At 48.9% G+C, this 27,109-nt stretch overlaps 1 protein-coding gene across 1 annotated transcript; it reads left to right on the top strand.

Annotated features, from left to right (window-relative positions):
- Positions 1 to 320: 320 nt before the first annotated feature.
- Positions 321 to 27,109, top strand: TRPV5 (transient receptor potential cation channel subfamily V member 5). The gene is made up of 15 exons (XM_065884485.1): positions 321 to 448; positions 2,443 to 2,540; positions 2,681 to 2,803; positions 3,274 to 3,411; positions 3,699 to 3,797; positions 3,948 to 4,123; positions 4,509 to 4,655; positions 6,561 to 6,773; positions 18,574 to 18,660; positions 18,777 to 18,853; positions 19,102 to 19,267; positions 19,471 to 19,537; positions 21,285 to 21,553; positions 25,923 to 26,029; positions 26,809 to 27,109. Exons 1-15 carry the CDS (start codon positions 321 to 323, stop codon positions 27,107 to 27,109), a joined length of 2,196 nt encoding a protein of 731 aa, XP_065740557.1.

Raw genomic sequence — 27,109 nt, 5'->3', positions numbered from 1 at the left:
CCGCCCTAGCCCACTGATAGGAACAAAGTCCTTCCCCCTCCCCTCCCAGCTCTGGGGCAGGCTCTGTGCCCCAGGGCTCTCTCCAGAAAGAGCTCCTCCCCTCCAGGTAAAGCCTCTCTCTCTCCCGGCAGGGCCCCCAGTCCCCTCAGTGCACGTGCACACGTCCCCACAGCCCACAGCGCACACAGGGCACCCTGGAGATACACTCGCTCTCCATCCCAGCCCCTGCCTGCTCACCCCCACTTCAGCTGCTACTGAGTCCTAGACCCGCTCCCTTGAACCACATCCCCGTAACCTGCTGGTGCCCGAAAGGAGAAAACATGGGGCCCCCTCTACCCAAGGCCAGGGGACTCTGGATCCAACTCCAGAAACTTCTGACCTCCTGGCTGGCGGGACAGCAAGACTGGGACCAGCATCTGGACGAGGCCTACATGCTGCAACAGAAGAGGTAGGCTGCCCCTCCTCTCCCTGAGCCTCAAACCCTCTGCCCACTCAGGTCTGTCTCCCCGCCAGAGCACTCCAGAGTTCAGTGCCAGCCACTGGGATGGGCCCAGCGCACCTGTCACCAAAGCCCGACTCCTCTGTCAGTGCAGGCGGGGTGTGTGGCATTGGGCCACAGGCAAGAGGGGGCGGAATGATGCCAGGGCTCTCGCCTGGTGGAGAAGGGGAGCGGGGGACCTAGAGGGACCAGGCAGGAGAAATCAGGAGGTATGGCAGGTGGGTGCGGACTGGTGGGGAGCAAGGTGCTGGGGAAGCGCCGAGATCCTGTGGGTTTTAGGACGCTTGTTGGTTGAAGAGAGAGTGCGGAATTACTGCTAACGGGAAGGAGAGGTGATGACGTGCGAACAGGGAAGGAGAGCTCTGGTCTGTGTAACACCTGGAGCTGGCCAGCTACCGGGGAAACCCAGGTGACACTGGGGAGGCCCAGAGGGGACTCAGAGTCCATCCATCTTTTACTGAGTCTCCTGGGTGCAGGGCTGTGCTAGGTCCCGAGGAGACAGAGATCGAATAAGGCCTGGGCCTGTTCCTAGAGCAGTTCAGGCAGGACTGGTGCCCTGAGGGCCAGAGCATTTCATGGCCAGCCCTGAGGTCCAGATCCTGGAAGACTAGCCGGGGCAGGGACCCATCTTGAAGGCAGGCCTCTGCCTCGGGGTGTTCGGGGGACTTGTCTCTCGTCGGAGAGTCACCGTTAGCAGATCTGGGGTCAGCCAGGGCTGGACTCACGGGCAGTGGCTTCTCCAGGCCAGAGGCCTGAGCACCAAGGCTGTGAGCAGAGCTCTCAGCACAGGGGTGGACTCTGCAGTCCTGGCCCTGGTCGCTCTGAGCTGGACATGCTCACACAGAGGGTCTAGGTGAGATGGTGGAGGGAGCTGGCCCTCACTCTGCCGGGTCCCCCTGGAGAGCCCTTCCCCGAGGGGCAGAGCTGAGCTCTACCTTGAAATCAAAACTTCTCCTTCCAATAAAAAGCTTCTTTCCCCTGGCTCCTGGGACCATTGGAAGAGAGGAACTGGGGGCTGGGGGACATCACAGGAACCACCGGTCAGTCTGTTTTCCTGCCCTTCACCTCTCCCTGCCAGACCCTCTACCTACCATCCTGTGTTCACCTTCAGAGCCAACACATACTTGCCCAGCAGGAATCGGCTTCAGCTTTATCTCTTGTTTGGCTCACCCAGGTGGGGGAGAAACAAAGATTAACCGGCAGAGGTACCGGTACAGGATGGATATCTCCACAGGCTCCTCCCACCCACCCCGAGATGCACATACTCAGAGAAGCTCACAGCTGTGCCCTTCTTCAGTTACAAGCAGCGTGTTTAGATGCTTGAGTCTAAGGGTAACCATAGGAGGGATAGATCCTTCATAGCCCACCTCAAAACTCTCCCTCCCCGCAGCGGGAGTGTGTATCCAAACAGCCCCCAGGAGAGTCAGAACTTTGGCAGCTCCCAAGGCTCCTAGCTCTAAGAGCTGGCCTGTCTCTCAGCCCCCTTCTGGTCTCTCAAACTCCCCTTGGCTAAAGAGAGCTGCTTCAGCAGGCCTGGGAGCAGGGATGAAATCGGGCAGAAATTCCCTTTCCCCCACCTGCTCTAGATCCCCAAGTTCCCAAAACGTTTACCCAGCTTAGACCGACTTGGCCAGGCCCACCAGGACCACTCCTTCCGTGGCCCGAGCCCTCCTCCCTCAGCCACGCCACCCCTCTTTCAGCTGAGCCACGAGGCCCCCCACGTGGGAAGAAGTGGCACGATGTGACCACACGGGGACCCTGAGACAGGCTTTTGCCCCAGGCTGACCCTCAGTTAGAGTCCAGGAAGCAACGCTGCAATGGGTCACTCACTGCAAATGTTGTGGGACCCGTGTCTGTCCTAGGCACACACTTTCTCTGTTCCTCTCTGCCCTTGACCTCTCTGCCATTCTGTCTCTTCCTGACTCTTGTTCTTCCTGTCCCAGGATTCGAGAGTGTCCTCTGCTTCGGGCAGCCAAGGACAACGACCTGTGTGTCCTGAAGAAACTTCTGCTGGACCGAACGTGTGACTTTCGGCAACGAGGTGGGATGAGAGTTTGATGTGATGGCGATGGGGCAGAAGCCCCTGCCCCTCCCCTACCCAGGGCTCTGAGGGTCCCTGCAAAGGGGCCTTGGAGCGTGTCTCTGGGAAGTGTTTGATGCTCGTGTTTCCCTCCACTCTAGGAGCCCTGGGGGAGACGGCGCTGCACGTGGCGGCCCTCTATGACAACCTGGAGGCCGCCATGGTGCTGATGGAGGCTGCCCCGGAGCTGGTCAAGGAGCCCACCATCTGTGAGCCGTTTGTAGGTGAGGAGCCTGAATGGGTTTTCAAGGTGGACACAGGTAGGAGAAGGTCTGAAGTCATCTCTTAAAATGAGGCTCAGAGGGTAGGTTGGGGAAGGAGTGATGGAGGTTCAGGAAGGTCTCCCTTGAGTTGGAAGGAAGGCAAAGGTCCTGGTCTTGGCTTTGCGTATCCGTGACCTTCTTGAGCCATTTATTATTTCCCTTCATCTCCTTTCATGTTCCCTGAAGGACAGAACTCTCTTTCTTTCATAGCAGCACAGTGATTACCTTTCTATGCCACCCCCAGTAGTCGAGGTGGGGACAGCTAAGTGAACTGCTGGAGGGATGACTTGTTCTCAGTCTCACACCGCTCTGCTGAGTCGAGGGCAGAAATCCATGCAAGGATCCGTCAGGGATCTCCTGGAAGCCAGGTAGATGCTGTGTCTCCGAGAGAACCGGGAACAGACCCCATGACTGAGGGCTCTCTTGTCCAGGTCAGACGGCACTGCACATGGCCGTCATGAACCAGAACGTGAACTTGGTGAAAGCCCTGCTCGCCCACGGGGCCAGCGTCTCTGCAAGGGCGGTAGGCTCAGCCTTCTGCCTCAGTCCCCACAACCTCCTCTACTTTGGTGAGAGCCAGGGCCAGGGCTGGGAGGGTGGGGAGGGGGCCGAGAGCAAAGGGAGGGCAGGCTGTGGGGGCTCCGTGCCGGGGGAAGCTGGGAGGGGTCCGCCCTCCTCAGGCTGAAGGCCAGAGCCAGCCCCCGACGCAGGGCCCCCTGCACCGTCCCCGCCTCTGGTTCCGCTGACAAGCGTCCCCAGGCCCAGAGCTGAGACGTGGGGAGGGAGAGGCAGTCCCCTGGAGAGACTGCCCATCCCAGCCTGCACCCTCAAGCCACGGGGCCCTCTGCACCCCCAGGGGAGCACCCTTTGTCCTTTGCGGCCTGCATGGGCAGCGAGGAGACCGTGAGGCTGCTCATTGAGCACGGCGCTGACATCCGGGCCCAGGACTCCCTGGGTGAGAGCCGGGCTGGAGGGGGAGCTGGGTTGCAGAGGAGGGGCCGGGACAGCCCTCAGGTCCACCCGGGCGCGGGGGGGGGGGGCTGTCATGGGGAGCATCAGGGACTCTAGTCCCGGTGGCCACGTGACAGCCCGTGTCCTCCCCCAGGAAACACAGTGTTGCACATCCTCGTCCTCCAGCCCAGCAAAACCTTTGCCTGCCAGATGTACAGCCTGCTGCTGTCCTACGACAGGCGCGGGGACCACCTGCAGTCCCTGGACCTCGTGCCCAACCACCAGGGCCTCACCCCCTTCAAGCTGGCTGGAGTGGAGGGCAACACCACGGTGAGGGACCCGCCCCCAGTCCCCCCGTGTCCTTCTCATGACCCTTTTTCCAAAACTCTCCAGAAGGGTGGTGGTCCCTCACCTCCCAACACCGTCACTAAGATCCTCAGCCTCAGAAATTCCTGACTCAGGAGGACTCGAGAATCTTGCTTGAGAGGATCTGCTGCGGGAACCCAGAGTTCTCCTCCCCTCGCCTGTTCTCTTCTTTCAGATCTTCATGGGGTTTGTGGGAAGGAAAGGGAGCCCCAAAATGAAAAGGTTCATGTCAACAGAGCCTTGTCAGTTCTCCCCTGTCCAGCAGTCCCAAGGAGTAAGCGATCATGCTGTTGCCCTCGACGTGCTCCTTATACGCTGACCCCCCCACCTCACCCCTGTGTCCACACAGATGTTCCAGCACCTGATGCAGAAGCGGAAGCACATCCAGTGGACGTGCGGGCCGCTGACCTCCACTCTCTACGACCTCACGGAGATCGACTCCTGGGGAGAGGACGTGTCATTTCTAGAGCTTGTGGTCTCCTCCAAGAAGCGAGAGGTATGGATACCATGGAGGATCAGGAGCTGTCGGGTGTCCGTGCAGAGCCTGTCCGTTTGCTGAGATCCTGGACTCCAGACACTTCCCTGGCCTGTAATAGATGGAGATGAGGACGGACTCCTGGGACCTTTGGGAGGAAATGCCAATCGACACCCCTTTCCTAACTTCACTCTCCCTCTGCTTAGCTCTGGTCCCTTCCCCTTACCTTTCCCCTACTAACGTTGCATACGAGGAACTCTCCAGATGGAAATTGCTTCCTGTCATTCATTCATCCTTTCCGCATATTGAGCTTCTTGCTGTGTCCCAGCCACTGTACCAGGAATTAAGAATACAGAAATAAATAAAACACAGTTCCTTTCAATCAACTTTGTCAATTGCCCATCCCCGTCCTCAGTAATTGTAATAGGGTACCACATAGAGCATCATAAGGGTCTGTACTGTACACAGTGGCAGCAGAATGGAGGTTGGTTTATCTTGGCTTGGATAGACCAGAGAAGATGTCACAGAGGATGTGCTTGAGCTGGGGCTTCATGGAGGAGTTGGGAATCACCAGGAAGATGAAGAAAAAGAGAGCTTTCCAGAGAGGGAAAAACACGTGGGTCATTCAGACAGTACTGGATTGAGTGATATGAGGGAAAGGAAAGTTTGTTGAAGACTTATAGGGGGGAGAAAAATCGTTTGTGTTTCCTGGAACCTCCAAGATGGTGGCAAAATGTAGTTCCCCTTGTGTACCTGCCGCCTGACAGTTTCCTAGGAACCTTCTAGAGCCCAACTCAGGTGATCGCTGGTACTGCTGAGGAGAGGAAAAGGTGAGTGGCTGGCAGGTATGAACTTCCTCAGGGCAGGATTTCTTAGGAATTGGAACCCCAGTCCGTCTGGTGGATTGTGCCAACACAGATCCTTGGTCTCTGATTTCAGCTGGTTCTCAATGTTCTGCTACAGGTTTTATTCTTGTCTTGGTCAGCTATTCTATTCCCTCAAAATTCCTTTCTAGCCCCTTCTATATCCCTCACTGCCTTCACCTTCAGTTCTGCGAGGAGACCCAGATTCGTTCATTATGATGCAAATAGAGGCTCTCTGGCTGGAGCTTCTTCAACTTCCTGCCTTGTCCTGCCCAACAGATCTGGAAACTGCCCACTGTCTCTCTCCTTCCCTCTAGGCTCCATGGAAAAGGTATTCTTTCTGCTAGTGAATACTCCCGCCAGCTACGCTCTGACTTTGCCTTCTCCTACTTTCTCAGATGTGTCGTGCTGTCCATCGTCCTCTCTCAGAGCATCTGTAACATCTCACTGCCTACTTACATCCGAGCACTAGCCCACCTGGCTGAGGTTATGGCCGCTCCCCACTCTTTGTGTCCTCTCTTGCTCCTCTCGGGTCCACAATACTTGTGGAGCAAATCTGACCGCCTCCTTGCTTGAACCTTGCAATTGCTTTCCGTTGCATTCAGAAAACAAAGTCCAGCTCCTTACTTTGGCATTCACGAGGTGCCGTGATCTGGCCCTTAGCTGCTTCACCCGTGATAACCCCTGCCCGCCCCTCCAACAGGTTCTGCCATATTCCCAGCCACACCTCATCTGTCAATGTCTTCTCGCACCTTCCTGCCTTGGCAACTGCTGCTACTTTATGGAATGACCTTGCCGAACTGTCCCTTCACTTAACCATCTACGGCTCATCCGTCAGAGCCTCTGTGGTGCTATAGGTCCTGGTGTTTACTTCTGTCATGGTTTATCTACAGCACTACCATGAGGCCTAGCATACAGTAGAAGCTGACTGGTTGTCCGTAAAAGAAATGACAGACGAACTGAATGCGTGATCATGACCCTGCCCGTCTGGGACCCAGTGGGCAACCCGGCGCTGCTTCTATCTACGGTGGTCACCCCCAGCTGCACTCTTCTTCCATGGCAGGCTCGCCAGATCCTGGAACAGACCCCAGTGAAACAGCTGGTGAGCTTCAAGTGGAGGAAGTATGGGCGGCCATACTTCTGCATCGTGGGGGCCTTGTACGTGCTCTATATGATCTGTTTCACCATGTGCTGCATCCATCGCCCTCTCAAGCCCCGTAGTGGCAACCGCACAAACTCCCGAGACATCACCATCCTCCAGCAGAAGCTGCTCCAGGTGACTCTTCTCAAAAGGGGATGAAGGGAGCTGGTAGCGTGGGGTGATGGCGCTGGAAACCAGAAGCAGCTACCTGGGAAAGAGAGCACTCACTTGGCTGTGGCAGGGGCAGGTTCCTGATCACCTAGACAGAAATTAGGAGGGAGGGAGAGAAGGGGACCAGAGTGGGGGCTCGATGAGTCAGAGTGGGCTTGTCCAGGGAGCGATGGCTTTCTTGTGAACTTTGAAAGAATGCTTGGTATTAAAAACGTCATACTTCTCTAAAATTCCTTGTCATTTACAAAGAGGACCAGACGTTTGTAAATGTGACCTTCAGCAGAAACCGTGCTGTTGTAAAGGGAAGAAAACTGTGCTCCAGGTCCGTTTCTGAGTCTGTTTCCGGTCTGTTAGGGCAACACAGGCATCTTTCTGGCCTGCATTCTCTTCTGAGCTCTGTCAGCAGGAACACACTGGCAACGATGTATCAGCGGTCTGGCCACCTGTCAGGTGTGCTGCAGAAGGATGCCTGGCCTGGGTAGCAGGTGGAAGTACATAGTCTCTAAGGTCCCCTCTGCTCTTGTGGGCTTGCCATTCTGTGGGTCACCCTCAGAGACCTGGGGTGAGGATGACTGAGTAGAGGTGTGGAGTAGATGTCAGGCTCTGCTGTTGGAGAGCAAACCCCTTGGCACGACAGAAAGAGCAGACTCTTGTGCGTACTTCCGGGCATATACATTCAGCACTGGGTTCGTTTAATAGGTAACCGAAATTCTTGTCCTAGTGACCTGAAAATAGCGGAAAGGGAGTGAAGGCATGTGGGCAGAAAGCAAAAGACAGAGGAGGAAGAATTTTGCCAGGCGATTAAGAGCTCGATGAGTGGAGACTTACGCCCAGTGCAGGCTGGGCCAGCCACAGGTATAGCTCAACCTGGACTTGGAAGAGGGGTAGTTTGGGATAGTTAAGGAGCAAAGAACCTGAGTCAAGTTAGACCAAAGAGAGTGGATGCACAGAGAGAGAACAGGGCGAAGAGCCTCACTGAATCCTCCAGTAGGTCGAGACACTCCATGCTTCTCCAATTTCCTCTCGGTAGGTATACAGTGTGCTGTCGTATCCAGAGCCTCTGTCTCTCACAAAGCAGGGTTTGCTGCCTGGAGAAGACAGGCCTGAGTCGGTGGGGGGGGGGGCTGCCTTGTTAGAGGCGGGCAGAGGCGTGCTCAGGGGAGGTTGTGTGCCATGCATCTCAAACTAGACATGAAGGTTGTCCCTGGTGTGGAGACCACACAACAGGAAATAAGGACATTTAGGAGGTGGCCAGCTGAGACAGGCGAGTGGCTAGCAATGGAGGGGATGGGTAAACATGGGGGTGGCTGGACTTTTCCAGCCTTCTTGGTTCTGTTTCCTCAGATGCATTCTTTTCCGCCCTTCCTTTGTTTCAAACTTACTTGGGGGATTTTCTGGATCTAGAATGTAGATAGCCTTCTAGCCTAAGAGCTGGGTGATGCTGAGCAACTCTGCTTCCTATGTGTCTCTTTCTCTTTGGGGCAGGACTAATTATGTACAGACCTGTTCCTTTGACCCAGATAGTCTAAATTATTATTAGGAGATCCCTCCCCTTGCCTCAGGACCAGGTGAATCATAATTACAGCTAAGTGCACGAACTTTTCTTCTGTTTGCTCTCCTGTTCCTTCCTTGTCCCCTTTGGCATTTTTACCCTTTTGCCTTCCACTTCGATTAAAGCCACTTTGACCCAAATAGAAGACTCCTGACTTTCAAATATTCTTTTCTTGCTGGGGGAGTGGACTTAAGAATGCTGCCCTAAGAGGTTTGAATAGCAAAGAACATCAGTGAAGGTCTGTGTCTTTTGACATTACCCCTTGAGCCTTGGTCCTGAGTTGATGGAACCCCTGAGCTTCTCTTATTCAGTCGGAAGTCAGTCGGGATGAGATCGGGGGCTCCCAAACACATCACCGCGACTTGAAAGATTCTGCTTTCCTGATGTGCCACATTTGTTAAATAATGGGAAATTCTTTTTTTCTACATTTTTATTACTTGAAAGTCTTAGAAAAATGAAAATGTACCGATACAGGGTCTTGGCTTGATGAATGCAATTGTCGCCACATTAATTAGCCCATGGAGCTTTTTCTTAGTTAAATGAATACTTTTCTATCCAATTATATTAATAAATCTGGACATATGGAACTCTCGGTCACTGTAGGATTTCCTCTTTGGGTCTCATGGGATCTAGAAGAGTCGCCGGGCTCCATGAGAGTAGCCCAGAACACCATCTCAAGACAGTTGAAATGAAAGAAAATACTCCTTTATTTATATGAGGTGGCACAAGGTACACGAAAGCGGACGTATATGAGGGTAAAGTCAGTTTATCTCTGTGCGGTTTTGGAGATAATCTCAGTGTCTTCACTCTTAAGATGCCTCATTGTTCAGCCATAAAAGTTATGCTTTTCCAGGGTTTCCCAAGAACGTATAATTACTTAGAGTTCATTTTCCGTCTCCATTCAGTGTCTCCACTCGGTTTAGGCAGGACACCGTGCACTGTGGTCCTGGCTCTCTTAGGTTTCCAGGTGAGCAGAAAGTTCAAAGTCTGGGATTAGGCAGCTTAGGTTTGAGTCCTAACTCTGAAACCAAATAGCTGTTTGACCTTGGGCAGATCCTATCTCTTGCTAGATCAGTAGTTTTTAACCAAGACTACACATTAGAAACATGGGAGGCTGGTAAAAGTACGGGTTCCTAAGCCGCCCCACACCTGACACATTAGAAAGACTGAAGCTGAGGTCCAGGCAATGGTACTTTTAAGAAATTCTTTGAGTGATTCTCATTCTTAGCTCGGGCTGAGAGCTTCTACTCAGCTTTCCAGTGTGAAGTCGGTCACTCTGAGCATTTAGAGCCCTGATTTGCTGTTCAGCAAGAGGGCGTTGATCTCCCATCATCAGATTTCCTTTTTGTGTCTTGAAGATTTCCTTTATCTCTCCGCTGTCCTTTTCCCAAAATCGCTTTGCTAATTCATTCACTACACAAGTAATCACCAAGAGCCTAGTGGGGCCTGAGCACATTGCTGTAGGTGTTGGAAATTCAACCTGGTCTGAGCAAAACGCAAGTAACCCCTGCCCCTTGGGAGCTTACAGACTGGTTGACATTAATTAAATGAATAGATATCGCAACCTGTCATGGCTACAATTCACAAGATTTTTTCCTATGATGAGAAAACAGACAGGGTGCTGAGAGAGCTTATAACAGGGGCCTGGGCACTCTGGGAGGTCAGAGAAGGCTCCCCTGAGGAAGGTAACTGAGCTAAGATGTGGGTATGAATTAAAGGTGGAAAGTGAGTTCTAGGCAGAGAGGATGCATATACAAAGGCCCTGAGGCAGGAAGACCCTTGCCAGTGTCTAGGAACTGAAGGAAGAGTGGCTAGGGTAGAGGGAGCTGGGGCAGGGGCCTCCAGATGAGGTAGTCCTGGCAGATCTTTCCCCAAACTTTCCCAAATCATACAGGACCTTGCAGGCCATACTGAGGATTTTACTCTTTATCCTAAAGGTAGTGAAAGGCTCAGAAAGATTTTAAACAGGGGAGATGCTCGGTGACACTTCTGTTTCAGAAGAACGTCTCTGTACGGTGGAGGACAGGTTTGAGGGGGCCTGGGGAGATGTGGGGAGACCAGTTAAGAGACTATTACAGTTCAGTGAGCAAAGATAATGGTGGATTGGCCTCAGGATGTGATGGGGGGACGGAGAGAAGGGGTTGGCATCAGGGGACTTATCAAAGGTAAAATCATCACTACTGCACAGTGGATGGGATGTAGTTAGGGAGAGGACGTGGCAGGAGTGACTCATAGGTTCCATTTATTTTAAATCATCCTCCACCTGTCACGGTCAGTGGGTTTGCTCTTTCTACACATCACAATTCCTCATAAGCTCTCGACAGTCCAAGGCACTACAGCTATTTGAAAACCCAGTTGATCTCCAACTCTGTACTGCTTTACTCAGGGGTCCTAACCAACTCACTTTGGAACAAGCACGGCAAATTAAAAGACAAGACAGAGGTGAGGAGAAGCAGGGAGCCTGGTAGATAAAAATAACATCTACTGGGTGTTTGTTTTGCACACTTGATGTGCACTTACCAGTGCCTCTGAGATCTTATTAAAATGCAGATTCTAAGAATAAGGCTGGCGTGGGCCCTGAGATTCTGCATTTCTGACTCACGGCTGGGTGATGCTGACATTGTGATTCTGTGGACCACATTTCAGATGACAAAGCATTACACCACTTGATCCTCATAGATACCTTAGTAAGTAAATACAATTATTATTACCATTTTAAAGATGGTGACTCTGAGGTCAAGAGAGGTTTAGTACTTCGGTAAAGACACTCAGCTAGTAAGGGCGGCGCTGGGGTAGGGGTTCTGGTCTGCGTCACTTCAGAACCTTTAATACGAAGCCAGGCATTTCTCCCTCCAGAGTGATGTGCTCAGTTCCAGGCTGCTTCTTTGGAGGATTCACTGCGTGAGGAACTCATGTCTCCAGGCTTTGAGAGCTAGCCAGGGCCTGGCACACTCACCTGTACCTGGGCACACCTGATAGTTCCCTGCCAAGATAAGGAATGCTGACGAGCAGGGGTGGGGATCCAGATCTGGGATTGTCTCCAACCTCTAGCTCCTGAGCTACTGTCAGGGCTCTAGTTCTGACGCTAGGCCACGGTTTTGATGTGATTAACTTTTTGGTGGATAGGGTGCGTCCTGCTTCTGTGGGAATGGGTAAAGACTCCTCAGGAACGAGCAGACCTTTCCCAAGTTCATCTTCCTGAGACAACACAGGGGCTGGGACATGGAATAAGCCCTTGGAAAGTAGACTTAGATGGAAACCAGGAGATCTTGCTCTCTTTTTGGCCCAGTGGTTCTCAAGTGGGGGTACGTAGCAGAAACATTTACATCTAAAAAAGGAGATGCTGGGTCCCTGCTCCAAACGAATTGAATTAGAGTCCTCAGGGTTGGCCTGGACACGTGTTGTAACAAAGTTTCCCAGCTGATTCTGATGGGTGGCCTGGTTAGGAGCCCCTGCACAGTTTAGAGGATGAGAGTAACTCTTCATTAGGAACCAGCAGGTCTCTTTCTGGGAGCTTAATTCCTCTGTAAGAATCTTGGGGAAAAGGGAGGGTCCAGGATGGGGTTTGACAATTGTTTCCGGTGCGTTCCCCCTTCCTCGTGGTTACACTTGCTTCCCACCCTTCCCCACAGTGGTACCCAGGCTCAGCTAGGCCCACCCCTCTCTGGACATTTCCTTCAAGACAGTGAGCTGAGTGAGTCAGCTGGTAAGTGAAAACACTCTCTTTTGGCCAATTCTCAGCAAAGTAGGACCTGTCATCCTCCGCAGGGGATCTGGCTGTGGACAACTCCTAAAATCCTAAGCCATGTAAAGAGGATTCCAGTCATTGTTGAATGACATTTATTTATTTATTTATTTATTTTTGCGGTACACGGGCCTCTCACTGTTGTGGCCTCTCCCGTTGCGGAGCACAGGCTCCGGACGCGCAGGCTCAGCGGCCATGGCTCACGGGCCCAGCTGCTCTGCGGCATGTGGGATCCTCCCGGACCGGGTCACGAACCCGCGTCCCCTGCATCGGAAGGCAGACTCTCAACCACTGCGCCACCAGGGAAGCCCTGACATTTATTTTTTAAAGGGGCTGAGGGGAGTATTTTCTCAGTGCGTTATTAGCTGAGCCTGCTCACGCAACCTTGAGCTAGGAATCTGGAAATTCCAGACAAGCCCACTTCATTGTCATCCTTTCCGCCATTTGCATCCTGGCTCCACCTCCTGATTCCCTTTTACCTCCCTTCCGCAACTCATGCTCAGCGTGCACCTGTCTGTTCACCTGCTCCCTTGTCTCCTTCCTTCTTTCCTTTCTTATGAATGCAGCATCTGCTGTGTGTGCATTGTGGACAAAAAAAGAAGTTAGAGGTCCCTGCTCTCAGGAAGCTCTAAGATTCCTGGTGAGACATGGAATGTCCGGACGACTGCAGTGTGCTGGGGAAGGGCTGTAACCGGAGACCGGCACCGTGATCCTGCAGGGGAGACATCTGACCTGGCCTTGGAGGGGCAGGAAAGGAGACCCAGGAGGAATGCTGTGACCTGGGTCTTGAGGTTGAGGGTGAATCAGAAAAATGTGGTGGAGGCAGGCATTCTAAGAAAAGGTCACGGTCCACACGAAGACCTGACTTAACAACAATAATTCAACGTGGCCAGTGCTCACACAGAGCACGGGGACCTAGGGCAGGAGCCAGACCAGCAAGGGTTCTGTACGTCATGCTCAGTAGTCTGAGTCTTATTTTTTATTCTTATCTCACAATGCACACTTCTAAGTAAAAGAACACGTGTGCAACCAGCAAGGGTTCTGTACATCACGCTTGGTAGTCTGAGTCTTTTATTCCTATCTCACTATGAGCACTTCGGAGTAAAAGAATACACGCCCACGATTTAAAAATCAAACGGCAGGTATGATGAGGATCAAGAGTGCGCTGGCTCGCCGGCCTCACCCGTGCCTTACTTCCTGGAGGCAACCAGTGTTTACATCTTTTAAGTTCTTCACCCCTGTTATCACCTCTGCACTGCTGAATAATGCACTTCTATCTCTATTCATTAATTAAATTTAGACATCAGCTATCGAATTTCTACTCTGATAAGGATTTAGAGAATACCCATCACTCCCATCTCCCCCTCATGTTTATTCCAAAGACATGGTGGAACTAGGAAAGGCATTAAACAGAGAAGCCATGGGGTGATTTTGCATTTGAGAAAGGTTAGTCCAAAAGCGAGGTGAGGGGGGATTGGGTGCAGGGTGCTATGGGTTTGCATTAAGGCAGTGGTGCTATGGATTGAGGGCCAGGGCAGCATTTGAAAGAACTGGGAGGCTAAATGAACGGGACCTTGAAAATGAGTGTCTCTGTTAATTCACTTTGTTAAATATACCCTTGATCACGAAACCTTTTCATAAGAACCACAAATCTAGAAAGCTGCAGATCAGTCTCCCTGTAGACAGGGAATCTTGAATACAATCCCCAAAGAGTAAACTTCTAAAAAATTCAAAGAAAAACTCATTACCACTTTGAGTTTAGGGTTTAATTTTAGAGGGGCAAGGGTGGTTGATGAAGAGGGCATTCTTATTATCAGTTCAACAGACATTAGAAAGTCATTTGTTAAAATTCAATACCCCTGTCCATTTTAATCTTATTTTTTTATTATTTTATTTATTGATTTGGCTGCATTGGGTCTTTGTTTCTGTGCGCGGAATTTCTCTAGTTGCGGCGAGCGGGGGCTACTCATTGTTGCAGTGCATGGGCTTCTCATCACTGTGGCTTCTCGTTGCAGAGCACGGGCTCTAGGTGTGCGGGCTTCCGTAGTTGTAGCACGCTGGTTCAGTAGTTGTGGCTCTCAGGCTTTAGAGTGCAGGCTCAGTAGTTGTGGCACACGGACTTAGTTGCTCCGCAGCATGTGGGATCTTCCCGGACCAGGGCTCGAACCTGTGTCCCCTGCATTGCAGGCAGATTCTTAACCACTGCGCCACCAGGGAAGCCTGCCCCTGTCCATTTTTAAAACACTAAACTCTTTCTCAACTTTGAAAAGAGTATCTATTCCAAATGAGAGCCAACATTACATATGAGTGTGAACTGCTAGAATTCCCCTTGAAATCAAAGAAAAGAAAAATGTTTTAAAAGCCCACTACTATCATTATTTTTTCAGCTTTAATGAGGTGTAATTGACAAATGAAATTGTAAGATGTTTAAAGTGTTCATCGCAGTGATTTGATACACGTATAAATTGTGGAGGGATTCCTATCTAGTTAATTAACACATCCATCACCTCACATATATACCTTTTTTGTTTTTGGTGAGAATAAGTTCTGCTCTCTTAGCAAATTTCAATTGTATAATACCGTGTAATTAACTATAGTCATCTTGTTTTACCATTAGCTCTTCAGACCTTAGTCGTCTTATAGGTGAAATTTTGTACCCTTTTACCAATCTCTCCTTATTTTGTCCATACCCCCATGCCCTGGCAACCACTTTTCTACCCTCTTTTTCTAGGAGTTTGCCTTTTTTTTTTTTTTTTTTTGATTCCACATGTAAGTGATACCATGAGGTATTTGTCTTAACCTGATGGGCTTATTTCACTTAAAATAATGCCCTCAAGCTCCATCCATATTGTTACAAATGACAGGATTTCCTCTTTTCTCATGGCTGAATAATATTCCGTTTTATACATATGTGTGTGTATATATATGTATATCACATCTTCTTTATCCATTATCCATTGATGAACACTTAGGTTGTTCCCATATCTTTGCTACCGTGACTAATGTTACAATTTACCTGGGAATGCAGGTGTCTCTTCCAGATTCTGTTTTCATTTCCTTTGGCTGTATACCCAGAAGTGGAATTGCGGGATCATGTGGTAGTCCCATTTTTAATTTTTTGCGGGCCCTCTGTTCTGTTTTCTGTAGTGGGTGCACCAGTTTACATTCCCGCCAATAGTGTTCAGTGATTCCTTTTTCTCTACATCCTTGCCAACACTTGTTATTTCTTGTCTTTTTGATTATAGCCATCCTAATAGGTCTGAGATGATATCTCACTGTGGTTTTGATTTGCATTTCCCTGATGATTAGTGACATTAAGTACCTTTTCCGTACCTGTCAGCCATCTGTATGTCTTCTTTGGAAAAATGTCTATATTCAGGTCCTCTGCCCATTTTTTAATCGGATTGTTTGGGGTTTTTTGCTACTGAATTGTATGAACTACCATTATTTTCATTGCAACTTTTGCACATGTATATTACCTTTTGTTTTCCAGAGAGCAATTAAAAAAAAAAATAAAACCCTACTAAAGGGTCTGTGTCTTGGAGAGCAGCAAGGAAGGGGGCTCGCAAGAGACTGTGGCGCTCGGCATTCTGCTTTTACATAGAGGACCTTCGGAGACAGAGTGGCAGAGGCAGCTACTTTAGGGCAGTCAGATCCCAGGTGGAGCAGAGGCAAAAGCCTGGGGTCTCTGGACACCTCTGTTACTCACTGGTGAACTTGAGCAGGGGGACTCCTACTCGTAAAGGAACACGTTGAACAACAAAGGGGTGCTGGTGAGGGGCAGCCCCAGAAGGAGATTACGGTAACCAAAACTGTCCCCGATATTCTCCATTAGTTAGGGTTTTGCCTTTTCGTCTCCTGAGGGAGAAAGCTGACGCCACTCTCTCGCTTTCCTCTAGGGGCACTGTGGTTCCCACAACTCTCCTGGCCAACTAGTGCAGTCCTTTTCTTCTTAGTTGAGCCAACGAAAAAGGTTGGTGGCAGTTTTCCAGACATATGCGACCAAGGTCCAAAGTTCTTTTAAAGTTTAAAAATTTTGTACAGACACATATGTGGCACGGATGCCGTTATTTTATTTCTATATTTAATGTTATTTTGTTCCTATAGTTAATGAACTTATTATTTATACTACTACCTGATTCTCAGAAGGAGTTGGCCTGTTTTACAGTGAAAGACGGATGCTATAGGAACATTAAGATCACCAGACCCATGACCTGAATTTTAGGATGGAGGAGAGGGGATGCAAAGATAGTTGTTTGAGCTGGGGATTAAAAAAAAAAAGAGAGAGAGAGAGAGAACTCTGAGCTTCCTTGGAAGCAAGGCAAAAGGGAAATGTCCCACTATATGACAAAATAAAATTTGCCAGTTTCTCAAGAGAGATAAACGTCAGAGAAGTTTACAGAACATCAGTTCTTTTTTTTTTTTTTTTTATAAATTTATTTATTATTATTTTATTGTTGGCTGTGTTGGGTCTTTGTTGCTGTGTGTGGGCTTCTCATTGCGGTGGCCTCTCTTGTTGCAGAGCATGGGCTCCAGGTGCGCGGGCTTCAGTAGTTGTGGCTCGCGGGCTCAGGATTTGTGGCTCACGGGCTCCAGAGCGCAGGCTCAGCAGTCGTGGTGCACGGGCTCAGTTGCTCCATGGTACGTGGGATCCTCCCGGACCAGGGCTCGAACCCGTGTCCCCTGCATTGGCAGGCGGATTCTCAACCACTGCGCCACCAGGGAAGTCCCAGAACATCAGTTCTTTAAACAACAACAGCAAAGGAATTGATATCTAGCCACAGGTTGTTAGATCATATTGTTCACTAGATACGTAGTCACCAACTCCTTTTCTGGTCTTCCCTGGTCCCATATGATTTACCTGAAACATTTCCACCACCTGTTGGTAAGTCTGGTCCTGTTCTTCCCTAAAGACTCTATCCTTGGCTTCTTCTGGGCTGACACACACCCTCTGAGAGGCCACAGCATGCTTGGTGGGCGCCTTCTTTATACCATAGATCACCTCCCACTACATAGCATCTCTTCCTGTTTCAAAAGCTATGCCTCTCACTGGACCAGGGTGTACACTGCTGAAGTAGCCTGCAGAAGGATGCTGAGAGGTTCCAGTTTATCGGCGGGACAGAGATGATTAGCATTTCTCATGCTTAATGAGGGATCACGTCCTTCCCAGCTTAGATCATCCTCAGGGACTGTCAACTCCTGTCTTCGGTGCACAATTCAGAGATGTGACCGTGGAGAATAGAGTTCCCAAAAGTCTAAGGGGTACTCGAATGGGTTGAAGTTGTCTGTATAGTTTCACATGAGAATTATATACATATGAGCACAGTTTTCTGCAAAGAGGATCTGTGGTCTTTATGATATTCTCAGATGGGCTCATAACTTCAAAAAAGTTAAGGAGCATTATTGTAGAATTCCATTGCTGTATCTGGGTAATATTGCAAGCCTTTTCCTGGTAACGTGCAGAGGAGGGTGGTTTTTATTCCATCTTGACCTTAGGACTGTACCTTCCACTCCTACTGTCCCGGATAAGGCAGGGCCCTTCCTCAGAGCTGAAATCCATATATTGTCTTTAGCCCTTTGCTATATTGCCCAATCATAATAAGACCACAATGAATATCTCTATAGCGCTCTGTGGTTTATAAAATACATCCAAATACATCTCATTTGGTCTTCACGATAACCCTGGGAGGTACGCATTATAGTTTCCATTTTACAGATGAGAAACCCCAAGCTCAGGGAGTTTAGTGACTGATTCAAGGTTTCACTGGAGCTAACAGGTGCTGGGTCCATACGGGAACCTGAATTCTGTGATGTGTTTATATTCTACTCACTGGGAACCGCAACGAGATTGGAAAAGCTGGCCTTTCAGCGTAGCTGAAATCAGCCCAAACCACTAATACCTCTTCCTGTTGGTTTAGCCTTCTTACCTTGATGCTGTGAAATGTGACCTCAGCCCCTCGATACGCACATCATCATAAATACCTGCTCACAACATATATATAAGCGGTGACTTACTAGGCGGTTACTCAGGTTGCTAGCATATGTAACATGTATATTAAGCCTTGGTTACTTAATGCCCTGGTCACAGACTGAGCCACAACGGCAGGGCGGGTGTTGATGGTGTTGGTAAGGGGAGCTTTTCTTCACCTTGGGTAGAGTTGAGCTGCTTTAGACCACTTACTCAAAAGGACTTGACTCTCAGACCATCCGAAAGCACTTGTGTGTGTGTGTGTGTGTGTGTGGTACGCGGGTCTCTCACTGTCGTGGCCTCTCCCATTGCGGAGCACAGGCTCCGGATGCGCAGGCTCAGCGGCCATGGCTCACGGGCCCAGCCGCTCCGCGGCATGTGGGATCCTCCCGGACCGGGGCACGAACCCGCGTCCCCCGCATCGGCAGGCGGACTCTCAACCACTGCGCCACCAGGGAAGCCCCAGAAAACACTTCTTATCCTGCATTTCTCACCGCAGGAGGCCTATGTGACTCAGCAGGATAAAATCCGGCTGGTGGGGGAGCTGATGACGGTCTTCGGGGCTGTGATCATCCTATTCCTAGAGGTGAGGTGCAGCTGTGCGCAGGCGGAGGCCACCCACCTGAGGCCTCAGATTGAACCGAAGTCTATATCGATCATTGTTTTGCTTTGTTTTGTTTTGTTTTCCTGGCCTTTCCCCAGATCCCGGATATCTTCAGGGTTGGTTTCTCTCGCTATTTTGGACAGACTGTCCTCGGAGGGCCGTTCCATGTCATCACGTGAGTGTCCTTCCTTCCAGCCCCCTGCCTTCCCTTGCCAGAAGTGTCCCAGGTCTCCCAATCCCTCTCTGGGACCCTCACTTCCAGGGGTTTTTCTCTAGCGGGCTTGTGTGTGTGACGGTGTATGTGTTTAGGTATGAAGACTGAGCCTGAGTGTTTGGGTCCCATGTAAGTCAGTGCCATGCTGAAGGGGACCTAGCATATTTCCAGCCCTCCTCTCACTTCCCCCCTCTCTGCTCTCCCCCCAGCATCACCTATGCCTCGCTGGTGCTGGTGACCATGGTGATGCGGCTTTCCAACACCAACGGAGAGGTGGTGCCTATGTCGTTCGCCCTGGTGCTGGGCTGGTGCAGTGTTATGTACTTTGCTCGAGGATTCCAGATGCTGGGTCCCTTCACCATCATGATCCAGAAGGTCAGTGCTTTCCCCAGAGTTTCCTCTGGCTTCAGACATTGGACCTTTCCCAGACAGAGGGAGGGAGTGGGAGCAAAAAGGAAAATGCTGCTCGGAGTGGACCTGGTGGAACTCTGGTGACTTCCAATCTATCAGCAGTAGCTGCAGAGAGGCAGGTGGAGAAAGGATCCCTCCACCCTCCCTCCCCTCTCTGTTTGCTATAGATGATTTTCGGAGACCTGTTGCGTTTCTGCTGGCTGATGGCTGTGGTTATTGTGGGATTTGCCTCAGGTAAGAGCATCACTCTCTCCTCCATCAGATCATCGGATTCAGTTCTCCAGAAAGTTCTCTCTTACTCTTGCTCTCAGTTATTTCTCCTTTGCAATCCCTTTTGCTTTTTTTCCCCCTGGTGGAAGGTGATTCAAAAAACACACTTGCATTCTTAGGATCTGGGTCACTCAGGTTGGCCTAGAGAGTAGACTCATGGGCTCTGAATTTCTGGGCCAGTAACATTCATGTTGACTAACTGCCCTGCAAGATCTTTAAAGGAGAGATAGAAAAAGGGCTTTGGAGAGAGAAGAATATTAAACAAGAAAGACTGGCCAGTCGTGAAAGGTGCCATAGGCAAAAAGTCTGGTATTTAACTCTACTGTGTTTACACTTCAGAAGAAGAAACGAAAAGCATTCACTAACACGTACGGTGCCCTTTTTTCCCCTATGTGTGGTCAGAGTTGAAAGAAAAGAAAGGAATTTGAAAAAGGAGGTACAGAAAAAGGGTTTGGAGATTGTGAAGAATGAGAAAGCAAAGCAGAAGAGCTGTGAAGAGAGGCTGGAAGAAGAATGCCCAGTGGGGACCCAGTCACGGACCAAGACACAGGGGGAGGGTGCCAGAGAGAGGAGAGGAAACATCCGGAACAGAGCAGACAGAGCAGAGGGAGGGAGAGCACAAACGAATGAGTGGAAGACAGTTCTTAGGGAAAGGAAGGAAGAGGAAAGAAGAACAAAAGGCAACAAGGCTCACTCAGTCCTCCAAGGCTCACCCAGTCCTCCAAGTCTGCAGCTGAACCTCCAGAAGGCAGGTGGATGCACCTGATGACACGTGGAGACCTACAACCCTAAAGACAACAACTTTCAGTACAAAGGACGCCACGCCTGTCCTAGGCATTCCCCTGCTTAATGGGGGTTCCCACGAAACAGTGGACTGAAAAACTACACCGAGATCTGAATTCTGAGAGGGTCAAACTTTGATAGGCTGCCTGTTTGGAGGATTCCTCATGTACCCTTCCTCCCCACCCTCTACTCCACCTGCAGCTACACTTATGCAAAATGAGGAACTATAACAGAGTCGTTTTCTGTAGATCTCCTAAACCATCTCCTCTTCGTTGTTGCAAAGCCGTGCTTTGTCATAGACCCTAGTTCTGCTCTTGGGGTCACCTTATTTATAGTTCCATTCCCCACACAGAGATGGGTCTTTTAGAGGTTCTAACTCTGTAGTGAGTTTCCAGGATGCCCAGTACCATCCAGTAGGCTACACACTGAGCAGGGAAAACTTTTTTATGATGGTCCAAGCTCACCCAGGAAATCTCAGAGTAATGGATGGTTATCTAGAGGATACTGAGATTTTTTTTAAAGGTGCTTTTCTTTTAGCCCTTTCATGTGCTCAGTTCTTTAAAATTGTTGGAGATTCCATGCATTCTTGTAACAACTTGCCTTTTAAATATTTGGTTCTAAAATGTAAAACCCAGTTAGGTGACATATACTATATTGATAGATGGATCGATCGATGGATATTTGCTAAATTCTGAGTATTACTGGTATGATAAACTTGGTCATAGGACATCTGAGGGTTAGCCAGGTCCACAGGGAAAATGTGACTTATATGTGTAATTCTACATTTATGTGCCTGTGTGCATAGATGTGCTTGTGTGTAAATGTATGGAGATGTATACTGGAGGTAGAATGAATGCTGACCAGGCCCGTGCTTATTGTGATAACTCCCCGTTTCCTGATCTCCGTGCCCTCTTCGTGGGCGGAGCAGCGTTCTTTATCATTTTCCAGACAGAGGACCCATCCAACCTGGGGCAATTCTATGACTATCCCATGGCGCTGTTCAGCACCTTTGAGCTTTTCCTCACCATCATCGATGGGCCTGCCAACTACGATGTGAACTTGCCCTACATGTTCAGCATCGTCTACTTTGCCTTTGCCATCATCGCCACACTGCTTATGCTCAACCTGTTCATTGCCATGATGGGCGACACACACTGGCGGGTGGCCCATGAACAGGACGAGCTCTGGAGGGCCCAGGTGAGTTCATAAGGGTTAGTCTTTTTTTTTTTTTAATTTTTATTGGAGTATAGTTGATTTACAATGTTGTATCAGCTTCAGGTGTACAGCGTGTTGAATCAGTTATACTTATATCCACTCTTTTTTAGATTCTTTTCCCATATAGGCCATTACAGAGTATCAAGTAGAGTTCCCTGTGCTATATAGTAGGTCCTTAGTAGTTTTCTATTTTATGTATAGTAGTGTATTTATGTCAATCCCAGTCTTCCAATTTATCCCTCTCCCGCTTGTCCCCTGGTAACCATAAGTTTCTTTTCTACATCTGTAACTCTATTTCTGTTTTGTAGATAAGTTCATTTAGATTCCACATATAAGTGATATCATATGATATTTGTCTTTGTGTGTCTGACTTACTTCACTCAGTATGACAATCTCTAGGTCCATCCATGTTGCTGCAAATGCCATTATTTTGTTCTTTTTTATGCCTGGGTAATATTCCACCGTATATACGTACCACATCTTCTTTATCCATTCCTCTGTTGATGGACATTGAGGTTGCTTCCATGTCCTGGCTATTGTTATTAGTGTTAGTCTTTCTAAGGGGCAGGGGATGGAGAGAAAAATCAAAGTGGAACATGCCACGGTAGATGACCCTTCGGAGAGTCACGGAACAACCCTGTGGGGCTGTCACCTCAACAGAGGTACTTTTGGATAGATGGAGGGGACTTTTTAGCCAAAAGTCTTTTTTTATCTAAAAGAGTGTAGGATGGTAGGATAGGGTTAGGATCAACACCCAAGAGCACAGAGGAAGGGTAGATTCAGGAGCCAACCTTGAATCCAGTGGGAACTAGAAACTGTTTTGTTCTTATATGTTCTAGTTTTTAATTTGGACCTTATCTTCTATTTGCTTCTATAACTGTTTCTCCATAATCTTTTCCTTATATCATCATAGGCTAATAAAATCTTAGAGTTGGAAGTGCCTTTAGTGGTCCTCTAGTTGAGCTCCTACCCAACATATACTCATTTATTGGTCAGAGGATCATTCAGTATCTTCTTTCATGCCGATGAGGATCTTATTGTCATGTGGATTTGGGTAGAGGTTGGAAGGAGAGAGCTTTTTTATATTTCAAAAGTTTTTGTTATTAGAAAATTCCGTATTGCATTGAGCTGAAACCTATCCTTCTGTAATTCCACTCTTTGGCCCAAGTTTTTTCTTCTTGTATAATGCAGAATACAATCTCCCATAGGAGCACCGTTCAGATATTTGAAGACAATCATCATGTATCCCCTCAGACTCTCCATTCATTGGCAGTAATTATTTAGAGCCTGTTGTGTGTTGGAAAATGTCTAGGATCTGGGGACACAGGCATGATGATGTAGTCTGTGCCCTCACGGAGCTTACCGTCTGGCTGGGCAGACAAACATTAAATGAATGACTTCACAGAAAACTGTACAATTAGAATAGCAAACGTGTCATAGAGACGTGAAGATGCTAAAAACAGGAGGCAACAGAGGAGTTTGACTGGAAAGTTAGGAAATGCTTTCCTGATGGAGCGACAGTTAAGATGAGCCCCTAAACATGGGTAATAATTAGTCAATTAAGAAGAATGAGGGGAAGGGATGGAGGTTAGGATTTGCATCCATTGGGACTCTTGGCTACAGGGACAGAAAACCAAACTCAAATAGACTTTAAAAAAATTGGGCAGTGGGAAGAGGGTGTGTTGAGCCTCACAACTGGAACGTTTAAGGAATTAAATCAGCTTTAGACATGGCTGGCCAGAGTCTGGATCTCCATTTTATACTCTAGTTTCTGTTCTCTCTTTCGTCCTCTTTTAAGTCAGTCCCTTGCATCATGTCGGTGAGATAAGCTTAGAGAAGCTCTGAACTTACAAAGGAATGAGCAGGTGCACTGTGTCCCAAATTTCAAGGGCCCATTCTTGTATTCTGTGTGCCTCCCGATGCTGTGGATCTGTAGCTTTTAAAAGAGCGTCTCCCCCTGCCGCCCGAACCCATCTCATTGCAACAAGTTTGATCATAGGCGCAGGTGGTGGTGGGGGTGGTGGTGGAGTTTGGGGGAGAATAGACTAATTAACCAGGGCTGTGTGAAGTCCAGTCTACTCTAACTGATGGACTCAGAGTAGAGAAGGAGTGATTCTCTAAATGAAAACTGGGTTCTCTTACCAGAAGGTGGTGGGGATGCTGAATGATGGCAGGGAAAGGAAATAGAATGATTGAAAATCCTGAGGTTGGGGACTTGCCTGGTGGCGCAGTGGTTAGGAATCGTCCTGCCGATGCAGGGGACGCGGGTTCGAGCCCTGGTCCGGGAAGATCCCACATGCCGCGGAGCAACTAAGCCTGTGCGCCACAACTACTGAGCCTGTGCTTTAGAGCCCGCGAGCCACAACTACTGAGCCCGCGTGCCCAGAGCCCGTGCTCCACAACAAGAGAAGCCACCGCAATGAGAAGCCCACGCACCGCAACAAAGAGTAGCCCCCGCTCGCCGCAACTAGAGAAAGCCCGCACGCAGTAGCGAAGACCCAATGCAGCCAAAAATAAATAAATAAATAAAATAAATTCCTATATTAAAAATAAAGAAGTCATATCTTTAAAAATGAAAAGAGAAAATCCTGAGGTTGGAGGGAACTCAGCGCAGCTAGGAAACAGAGGGAAGGCCAAGAGAAGTGTGGAGTACCGAGAAAGATGGGGCGGAAGAAGACAAAGTGGAGAATTGAGCTACTTTAAGGATTCCTAGTTCTTTCAATTCATCAAGTTTCCTGAGCCCAATCCATCCTGACTGACCCTCTGTTCAGGTCTACTATATCCTGGGCCTTTCAAAGCTAGAATGGTCCTGATATGATTGGAGAAATGCAGCGTGAAGAGGGGTCATGCCGGTCCTTGCTTTGGACACTACGCTATAAATAGCACCTAAAATGGCGGCAGGTCTTTTAGAAAATATGCAATGGGTTCTTACTAGGCTTATGATCAACTAGAACCCCCGCATCTTTGTTACATGACTGACTTAGCTAAGCTCCTTCATCGTTTTTCCTGTACTTAACACAGACATTTTAGTCTTTTTAAAAAAATTTTTATTGGAGTATAGTTGATTTACAATGTTGTCAGCTTCAGATGTACAGCAAAGTGAATCAGCTATACATATGCATATATCCGTCCTTTTTCTTTTTAGATTCTTTTCCCATACAGGCCGTTACAGAGCACTGAGTAGACTTCCCTGTGCTATACGGCAGGTTCTTATTAGTTATCTATTTTACATATAGTTGTATGTATATATGTCAGTCCCAATCTCCCTCCCTGCCTTATCCGCTTATCCCCACAAGTTCGTTTTCTACATCCATGACTCTACTTCTGTTATGTAAATAAGTTCATTTGTACCCTTCTTTTTAGATTCCACATATGAGCGATATCATAAGATCTTTGTCTTTCTGTGTCTGACTGACTTCACTCAGTATGACAATCTCTTGGTCCATCCACGTTGCTGCAAATGGCGTTATTTTGTCCCTTTTTATGCCTGAGTAATATTCCATCGTATATATGTACCACATCTTCTTTATCCATTCCTCTGTTGACGGGCATTTAGGTTGCTTCCATGTCCTGGCTTTTGTAAATAGTGCTGCAGTGAACATTGGGGTGCATGTGTCTTTTCGAATGATACTTTAGTCTTATACATAAATGTAGGACCTTACATTTGATTTACTTAAATTTTTAATGTTAGTGGTCTTTGACCAGCATTCCAGTCTGGTGAGATCATTTTTGTATTGCTTTGTCATCTTGTATATTACGTATCCCTCCCAGTTTTGTGTCTCAGACATATTTGATAAGCTTGTCTTCTATGTTTCACCTAGGTAATTAATGAGGGCTGGGCAAAGGACAGAACATGTGACATGCCACTAGAATTTTCCCTGCCCAGTTTGGAGTCATTCACGCACCCTTTTCCTTCTTAGCATATGGGTATTTATTGAATTTGCTGCAAATTCCTGAACATCGGCAGCAGCATTTCCTCCCCAAGGTCATAGAGATTCTGTTTAATCATATTATTTAAATCAAGATAATTGGTTTATGGCTTTCATATGAAAAAGGAAATGAGATTAGTTTGGAGTGACTGATTTTCCAAGAATCTGAATAGTAAAGCAGGGGCCACTGTTTTATTCGAAGCACTCATAAAATATCCTCTGCTTTTATGGCAGGTGATGAGTAAGGCAGGTAGCGTGGCACCTCCCACAGGCTAGGGGATAGGTAGGTAGCTGTCACCTCCACTGATCTCTGGTGTCCTCATCCCACAGGTTCCTTTTGGTTCCCTCTGTCAGTAGCCTCAGGGTTCTCTGAACCTCATGGCTCTTTCTGAGTTCTTCCTCTATCTCTTGGTTCCTCCTAGGTCGTGGCCACCACGGTGATGCTGGAGAGGAAGATGCCTCGCACCCTGTGGCCTCGCTCTGGCGTCTGTGGGTACAAGTACGGGCTGGGGGACCGCTGGTTCCTGCGGTGAGTGACAATGTAGACGTGTGAACTGTCAACCAGTGTGAGGCCGTGGGAACAAGGGTGACCGGTTCCACATTTATGACCCTCCTCTCCATCCTTGAGATCCCAAATTGGACCCAAAGGAGGCGTCATCACTCCGTAAAGCGAGACTGCGTTAGCCTGTTAGGGGGAGGCGGGTGGAGCTGAAGTGGAGGGGTGCAGAGAATGCTGAGAGCTGATGCCAGGCTTATGAGTACATAAGGGCAGTAATGTGAATGGCTAAGAATATGAGTCCGTGCTCGAATGTGGGCATGGGTTACCCAACTTGGTCTAGTCTTGTTTCCACCTGACGCCCACTTCTAGTACATTCTTGAAGCTTCTAGTCTAGCCTTGAAACTAACCTGCTCCTTCGTACTCTACCTTCATCTCCTGACCTGGCTCTCCTCTCTCATTTATTTCCTGAATGGCATCTTCTCATCCTGACGACACGCTTATCTTTTAATTGGCTCTGTTTTCTCTTTCATACTCACCCACATTCCCCCCACCATCACACGCCCACACAAGCCCTGCTACCCTCCAAATCCTGAATGCACAGCCTTTTGGGTCTCTCTCCTAGTTATCCTCCATCTCCCTCTACTTCCCTTCATTTGATCCTAGAGGGTCTTCTGGCTTCAACGCTGCTAACTTCCTCCCCCTTTCCTCTCACTCCTGTTTCCCAGCTGTGCCCCGCTCACTTCTGCTTCTCCCCATGGCCCAGCTCTCTCCCCAGCTCAGCTGAGTCCTCTCCCCTTTCCCCTCCTCAGAGTTGAGACCAGCCAAGATCAGAATGCTTTGCGAGTACGTCGCTATGTGGAAGCTTTCAAGGGCTCAGACAAGGAGGAAGAACATGAGCATCTTCCTGAGAAACAGCCCTCTGTGGTGGAAAGTGGGATTCCAGCCAGGGCCTCCCTGGCCCTCCCGACTCCCTCCCTGTCCCGGGCCACATCTCGAAGCAGCAGCAGTCACCGAGGCTGGGAGATCATTCGTCGCAACACGCTGGGACACTTGAATCTTGGACTGGACCTTGGGGAGGGGGATGGAGAGGAAAGTGTCTATCACATATGA

The sequence above is a fragment of the Phocoena phocoena genome, chromosome 9 (assembly GCF_963924675.1).
Source record: "Phocoena phocoena chromosome 9, mPhoPho1.1, whole genome shotgun sequence".
NCBI classification, from domain to species: Eukaryota; Metazoa; Chordata; class Mammalia; order Artiodactyla; family Phocoenidae; genus Phocoena; species Phocoena phocoena.
This window is presented reverse-complemented; position numbering and strand designations above follow the sequence as displayed.